The sequence below is a fragment of the Gekko japonicus genome, unplaced genomic scaffold, assembly GCF_001447785.1.
Source record: "Gekko japonicus isolate JY-2015 unplaced genomic scaffold, Gekko_japonicus_V1.1 scaffold437, whole genome shotgun sequence".
In the NCBI taxonomy this organism is placed as follows: Eukaryota; Metazoa; Chordata; class Lepidosauria; order Squamata; family Gekkonidae; genus Gekko; species Gekko japonicus.
Genome location: NW_015160223.1, coordinates 161,948 through 170,092, shown reverse-complemented (window position 1 = coordinate 170,092; position 8,145 = coordinate 161,948). Strand labels below are relative to the sequence as shown.

Here is an 8,145-nt window from a genome sequence, read left to right as displayed (position 1 = left end):
GGATAAAAGGAAGTACTTCTTCACCCAAAGAGTGATTAACACATGGAATTCACTGCCACAGGAGGTGGTGGTGGCTACAAGCATGGACGGCTTCAAAAGGGAATTAGATAAGCATATGGAGCAGAGGTCCATCAGTGGCTATTAGCCACAAAGTATAGATAGGGGCTCTGGCGCAAGTGCTTGGGGGGGTCAACAGTGGGAGGGCTTCTAATAACCTGGCCCCACTGGTGGACCTCCTGATGGCACTGGTATTTCTGGCCATTGTGTGACACAGAGTGTTGGACTGGATGGGTCTTTGGCCTGATCCAACATTGGTGTCTCTTATGTTCTTATATGCTACAACTCTCTTCTGTCAACTTCAGTCTCAACTACTAAATTGGATTTCATATTAAACTTCTGTGGCAGAAGAGGCAACCCCTCTTTGATAACGGGAGGTCCAACAGCAAACCAGCACTAAGTTACTAATATCTCTCATGGCTACAAGCTTTGATTTGTCAACTAAAATTTTAGTTATTAATCAGTTAGGGCTAGAATAAAGGCACAATTGTTTATCCCCCCCCACCAATTATTTTGCTTCTGATATTGATTTTTTTTTAAAAATGAATTTGCTAGTCTCCATATTAACATAGGTTTCCAATCCCAGCTCTTGAAGCTACCTAATATTTGTGCACGAGAACCATCACAGCTGGGTCTCCCAAAGGATCTTGCTGTGAAATCTTTAATCAATGTTGTATCATCAATCTTCTTAAAGTTGTTAAAGTAGCTGTTCCTGAGCTACAGATCTCAAGGAAACCCAAAACATTTCTGTACAAACTTCCATACATCCCAAGTAATAAATGACTTACTTGTTTCAGGCACATACTGACCACCTCGAAAATAACAAGCTATTGGTCGATCTTCCACTAAGAAATTACTAAGCAAGGCTTCCACAATTGTCTCTGTCTGTTCCTCAAAGGTCATTGAGTTCTTCATGTTAATGTTAATGTTTCTCTGTATTCTCCTTATAAGTAGCTGTTAAACTTTCAGTAGTTCTGTAGGCGATGGGTTGTACATAGGAGTCTCCAGCAGCTTCTCTCGTTCTTGGTCAGAGTGGGATTGGATCCACAACTAGACCCTGCTATATACCCTGCATGAGGAAGTTATGTATTTTTGCTCCAGCCTGAATAAAAGCACTTGTGCAATACCAGCAAAACAATTCCTACCAAGAAGTTTTCTGTATGAAGTCTGTTGGCACTTCCTCTATGAAGAAAATACAGCTAGGATGAGTCAAAATGCTGGGTACAAAAAGAACTATAACCTATTGCTACTAATATAACTTTGTATTATGCTTGCAGGATGTCTCATAAGGCAACTGATTACATATCTATATTTACGGTCCTTTCTGTTATCACAACTGCATCATCCTTATGTCTACTTCATAATATGCATTTTAAAATATCTACAGTGCTGATTTAGTTCATTTATTGTTCACATTTCCTGTGATTTGTTCCACTGGACTTCTTTCCATCACCTGGAATGTTGGGGACCCCAAAACCCCAAACATTTGACGATTTGGGCATCTCAAAATGTCCTAATAGTCTTTTTGAGCTTTTGGTGCTCATGATTCTGTGACTATGTTGTCCTCTTGAAAATGTAGTAGCAATTTATCCCCTGGAATCAAATAAAGCTGTCTTCTATAAGCTAGTTTCTCCATATATTATATTTTTATCTTGCTTTTTAGCCAAGATTGTTTCACAAAGTAGCTAATGGGAATAAAAATATAATACAAATGCTGAAGCTGAATACAAAATGTCTCTGATGGCCGCCGGAACTCGACGAGGGTAGTCTTGCTTGGAATTGCTCCGACACAAGCTATCATTCCTGGGTGCTAACCTCTCCTAAGGGGTGCTGAGCCCTCGAGTCCCCCCCCCAGCATTGAGGGGGAGAGCAAGAGGCTTGTTTCAAGCGTAAAAGTGTGGGGCAACACTTTGTGGACTTTGAAGCTGCCTTGAAGCAGGAGTACCTGAGGACATCCAACAGAAATGCTGGAGCCAGTTGAGCAGAGGGGCCGCAGCTAGATTCAACACCAACTAGCAACTTATAGGAACATCTCAAGCAATGTTCCCTCTAAGCCATGGAGTCTTGTGAGCAAAAATTTCACTTTGTGAGCTACTGGCATTAAAGTTGTGAGCAAGCAATTTGGCTACTGCATAAATTAGTTTGCTCTGGAGCCATCCTTCCTGAGCTAAGACAAAAAACTGTGAGCCAGAGGCTACAAAACTGTGAGCTAGCTCACACGAATTCAGCTTAGAGGGAACACTGATCTCAAGTCAGACATAAGATAAGTATCAACTATAAATCTTAACTCTTAAGGGGGAAAAACAGCTGCAGTAATTAAGGGAGTATTGTCTTTCTCTCCCCCCCACCCAAGGTGGCGGGCAACTGTACAGACCAATTGGCCATTATAAAATGAAGTCCCAAGTGGTTAGTATACAGTAAGCAAGAGGGGGGTGAAGGGAAAGGAAAGGAAAAACAAACTAACCAGTATTGTGTTTTTTTGTTATCTGAGGAGCCGGAAGGAGTCCGAAGGAGAAGGTTCTTCGAGAGAGTAAGGAAGGTGACTCGAGAGTAAAGAATCTGGTCCCCAAACGAGGCGAAGAGTGAGTGGAGTGGGCGCAAACTGGAGTGGAATTGATGGGTGATGCGAGAGGAAAAGCACCAATTGGAGAAGGAGATCGGGCAGAAGGAAAGCCAAAGGCGGAGCAAGGTGGAGAAAGGCGACGTGACGTGGAGCATAGGGGACGGCGAAGCAAGAGGGCTGAGTGCATTGGCAATGACTGAGCATATTGAAGGGAGAGTTGAGCATTGATGACGTACGGAAGCTAGCTGAGTTCAGGAAGTGGCTAAGGGTGAACGGAGGAGGGGGGGAAATAGAAAGTGGAGGTATAGAAGATCCCAGGCTGAAAGGTAGACAAAGTTCTGTAGAAGAAGCTGAAAGTAATTCTGACTGCGATTATTGTAGTAATTATTATTTAATAGAATATATATATATATGAAAAAGGAAAATAAGAAATAATAAATATTCGGCACATAAAGCTAAGCATTAAAATACAGCAAATAGATAGGTCAACAGAGTGATAAAGGCCAGGTGAATAAATACAGTGAGTATTTGATTTAAAGATATAGACACAGGTACTACTATTGAGAAGGGGAAAATTAAATAATCAATTAATTAAATAATAATAATAATAATAATAATATTTTTTGATTCAGAAAGTAAATATTTAAAATTATAAGGACCTAATCATACAAAGGTAATACAGACTTGATTAATAGAAGAATAAAAATAAAACACTGACCTATGGAAAGATTCCAGCAACTACATTTAAAAAAAGGATCCAGCTACAAATTTGCCTTACACAAATTGAAGCTTACTAAAAAAATAAAAATGGCATCTGGATCAGGTATAAGGAAATCCTCTTTACCTTCACCTAAAACACAAACAAGACTCCAACAAGTGACAAACCCTACAATTACGATTTCAATGGAAGAGCTCAAAGCTGACTTAAAATCTTGGGTTTCAAACATAGTCACGCAGACAGTGCAAGAGACAGTTAAGGTAACAGTAACTCAAGCCATGAAAGAAACAGTTGAAACTATTTTGCCCACGATAATAAAATCAGAAATGGAGCCTATACATTAAAAAAATGGAATCTATATTTGCAGAAACTAAAGCACTAAAGAAACAAATGGTAGAACACAAACAAGAAACTGAAAAAAACCTAAGTCTTTGCGAAAAATAGAGAAGGAAAATAAAGAACTTCAAGAAGAATTTTTTAATTTAAAAGCCAATGCGGAAAGGATAGAACAAACCCTAATTTCACTAGAAACAGATAGAGCAGCCTTTGTGGTTAGATGCCAGAACTTTCCAGAATCAAAAGGGAAAGATCTAAAAGGGGAAATGGCTAAGGTATTAGCAGAAGAATTAGAATTGGGAGCTAAAGAAGAACTGGAGAAAAACATAGACTTAATATACAGGAAAAATACTGCGTATGCAAGGAAAAATAAAACGCCAAGAGAGGTGCATATAAAATTCAACCAAAAAGAATTAAGAGATAGAACTCTGTGGACAGCTAGCCGGACCCAGGTGATATTAGACAACAATGAAGTTAAATTTTTTTAAGACACCCCTTGGAGGGTAAGGGAAAAAAGATTTGCTTATGACAAACTGACCAAACTACTCAGAAAAAATGAGATTCTCTACAGATGGTTACTACCAGAAGGTCTGCTATTTACATACCGAGGAAGAAGATATAACATCAACTCGATTTTTAAAATGGAGAACTTCCTAAAAAGACATGGACAGGATTTAGGAGGACAAAATGAGGAAGAAACACCAGAATCATTGGAGGATGAGCCAGAAGGACCAAGTACTCAACCCATGGTAACAGTAGAAAAACAAGAGTTAAAAAAGAAAAGAGAACGGAGAAAACCGGAAAGAACTTTATCCAATGTTCTAACGAGATTTCAATATAAGAAGAAGGAACAGAAGGATAAAGATGGAGAAGGTAGAGAAGATGGAAAAGTGGCAGAAGATTAAAATTAGTTCAGTCAATGTTAATTGGCTTAATGGACCACAAAAAAAGAGAAAAACATTCCACCAATTGCACAAGCTCAACTCAGATATAACATGTCTTCAAGAAACCCACATCCAAAAAAGTGATGGAAAATATCTTAAAGATAAAAAATTAGGAATGTTGTTTGAGAATCTGGAAAAAACTAAAAAGAAAAAGGGAGTGGCTAGTTACGTAAAAGAATATTTACAGCCCAAACTAGAGTTTTGTTTGGAAGAGGGAAGGGGAATAGCAGTCTCAATTGTCAGACAAGAAAAGAGCTTCTTAATAATAAATATATATGCACCCAATCAAAAACAAGCCAAATTATTTGAAGATATAAGAGAATCTAATTAAATCGTCGTTTGAAGATGTACGTGTGATAGGAGACTATAATGCAGTTTATGACCCAGTAATAGACAGAAAATCTCATAAAATCAAAACTAAAAATACAAGCAATACATTACCAAAGACATTTCTTCATTTAGCTGAAGAATTCTCCTTGATAGATATATGGAGGACAAAAAACATAGAAGAAAAGGATTTCACCTTTTTCTTTGCTAGACATAAAACATGGTCTAGAATTGATATGGCATGGATATCGACTTCACTCATAAAAGATATAGAAGAAACAGAAATTTTATCACCCACCTTTGCGGATCATAACCCAATTATGTTAACCCTAAAAACTAGAAGTAGGAAATCAAGGTGGACAATGAATTTAGAGATTTTAAAGGATAAGGAGATAATAGATAAAACCAAAAATATAATAAAAGAGTTCTTTAGGATTAATACTACTAGGGAAACCCCTGTAGAAGTCATCTGGGATGCCTTTAAGGCTTATATAAGAGGCTAGTGAATTAATCAAAGTACATGGGAAAAGAAACAAGATAACAGAAAATATGATATATTGAAAGTGAAAATACAAGAGGAAGAAAATAAGATAAAATATAATAAGAGGGTTTCAGAGACTATTAGATCTAAACTGAATAAATTGCAACATCAATTTAACTTACTCCTAACTCAGGAGGTAGCAAAAAAAAAAAATAGAAACTAGTAAATTGTATTATTTTGAAAATGCTAATAAGCCCACGAGATGGCTGGCATACAAGTTGAAAAAAGATAAAGAGAAAAGAATAATTAAATCACTAAAAAATGAGAGCGGAGAGGAGAAATTCTCACAAAAAGATATTAAAGAAATAGTAGAGAATTTTTATAGATACCTGTATCAAAACTCAGATATAATAAATAAGGAAGTGCAAGATTATCAAGATAAATGGGGAAAGGGTAAATTTAATAAAGAACAAATAGCAATATTAAATGATCCGATTACACCCTATGAAATAACAGAAGCAATACAAAACAGGGGGAAACTGAAAACTCCAGGCTCAGATGGTATCCCTACAGAGTTTTATCAAATATTTGAAGATCAGATATTAAAACCATTTAAAGAACTAATACAAAATATTCCTAGATCAAACAGAACTCCCACCTCATGGAACGAAGCTATAACAACATTGATTCATAAACCTAACTCGAAAGGAGAAATAAAAAATTATAGACCCATTTCCTTATTAAACACAGACTATAAATTATTTGCAAAAATCTTGGCTAATAGATTGAAGAAGGTATTAATTCACATAATACATAAAGATCAATCAGGATTTCTACCTAAAAGGAGAATACAAAATAATATTAGAAACATAATCAATGTGTTAGAATATTATGAACTACATCCGGGGAAACCAATTTTATATATATAGGTGGCGGGCAACTGTACAGACCAATTGGCCATTATAAAATGAAGTCCCAAGTGGTTAGTATACAGTAAGCAAGAGGGGGGTGAAGGGAAAGGAAAGGAAAAACAAACTAACCAGTATTGTGTTTTTTTGTTGTTATAGTTACATATATGGCATCGGAACATTTTACTTCAATTGTACTTCTGCACAAAAATGTATGTATACCTTCATCACCTGGATCCTAACCTTTCTTCTGCTTCGGGAGGGTGGTCTGTATGGACCACATTTCTCTGGTACTAGGAGTTTCCAACTGTGCAAGACCAGAATCTTTCAATGAGCCTAAAGAGCCCAGTGCCAGAGGGAAGGGATGTGCAGTGGAAGACCAGTTCCACAACAGATAAAGGGTGCAAACAGAAGCAAGGTTTAGGATCCAAGTCGGTGTTCCTCTACTCCTTGAATTTTCATCTATTTAAGCAGTTTTTATGAAGTTTCCCATATGCTTAGTAGTAGTTTATATAATCAGTTTCACAGGCTCAATGAATATACATCTGAATAAAACACACAATATCCTTCTGCATCACTTTTCTGATCTGATTAGGGCACCTGAATAGCTTACAATCAGAGAAAATTGGAAGACAATTTAAAAGCTTATGCAAGTCCATCAGTCATACAAGCCAGTGTGGGCTGAAGCATTGTGCCCATTTCTGCTGCAAGGATCAACTGCCCTAGAACTAAATTAGTAATCTGAATGGGCCATTAGTAATTGTTTCTTGCCTTGAAACAACTTGTTTCAGTTAGGAAAGACAGGTTTTAACAGACCACTGTTGCAATGTAGCAGGGCTTAAATTGGAAAAGATCAATCATGAATGATGCTACTGTATACTATAATGCTAACAGTATGCAAGCCACTAGAGTGGTGCAATTATTCACCATTGTCATTGTCACTCAATCGAGCCACATTTGAAAATGCTCATTCTTCACCATGAAGCCAGTCTCAGTGAATCACAGCAGATTCCATCTTCCAGAGGCTTCTGCCTCTAAGCCTGCTGATTTCTGGTAAATGGCACTGTCTTTCATTTCTTTGCTACTTCCTTAACTTCAGAACAGCAAGACTAAGGTAGTTTCCACAGAGGGAGAGTCTTCTGTGGTTTCCCTATTGCTGGTGCAGCTGCTGACATAATGCTGCAGCAATGAAGCTTCTACATGGCAAGCTTCCCTGTAGTTTCCTAGCCCAGGCCCTGAGCAGTGGTCACTCCCCCTTGGCCACCGGGGATTTAACTTTTTTTTTTTTAAAGCATTAGAATATAGTTATGTTTTACCAATATGTGTACCAGGTTTTCTGAACCCCAAGCTTTCATTTAAAGAGTAAGTCTCTCGCCTTCTCCACTGCAGAGATACGCCTTTTCCCTTACATCTCTGCAACAGAAGGGGCTAGTGACCAATGTTCCCTCTACGCTGTGGGGTCTTGTGAGCAAAATGTTTACTTTGTAAGCTGCTGGCATTAAAGTTGTGAGCGAATGATTTGGCTACTGCATAAATTAGCTTGCTCTGGAGCCATGCTCCCTGAGCTAAGACAAAAATGTGTGAGCTGGAGGCTAAAATTCTGTGAGCTAGCTCACACTAACTCAGCTTAGAGGGAACACTGCTAGTGACTTTTACAAAATGAATGCCAGGGATTCAGAAAACCTGGTACACTTATTGGCATAATGTTATATCTATAGAGCAGTATTCTAGTGATGATTTTAAAAGCCTCTCAGAGGCATGGAGAGGAAATAGGGCAGATGGCTGCCACATTGGCAGGAAAAAAATGAATT

At 37.8% G+C, this 8,145-nt stretch overlaps 1 protein-coding gene across 1 annotated transcript in view; it reads right to left on the bottom strand.

The window, feature by feature from the left end:
* Positions 1-1,088, bottom strand: part of BCL2L15 (BCL2 like 15) — a 10,508-nt gene extending 9,420 nt beyond the window's left edge. The window contains exon 1 of the mRNA XM_015411394.1: positions 846-1,088. Within this exon, the coding sequence (XP_015266880.1) occupies positions 846-972 (127 nt within the window). The 5' untranslated portion in view covers positions 973-1,088. The remainder of the gene's footprint in view (positions 1-845) is intronic.
* Between the last annotated feature and the right edge of the window lie 7,057 nt (positions 1,089-8,145).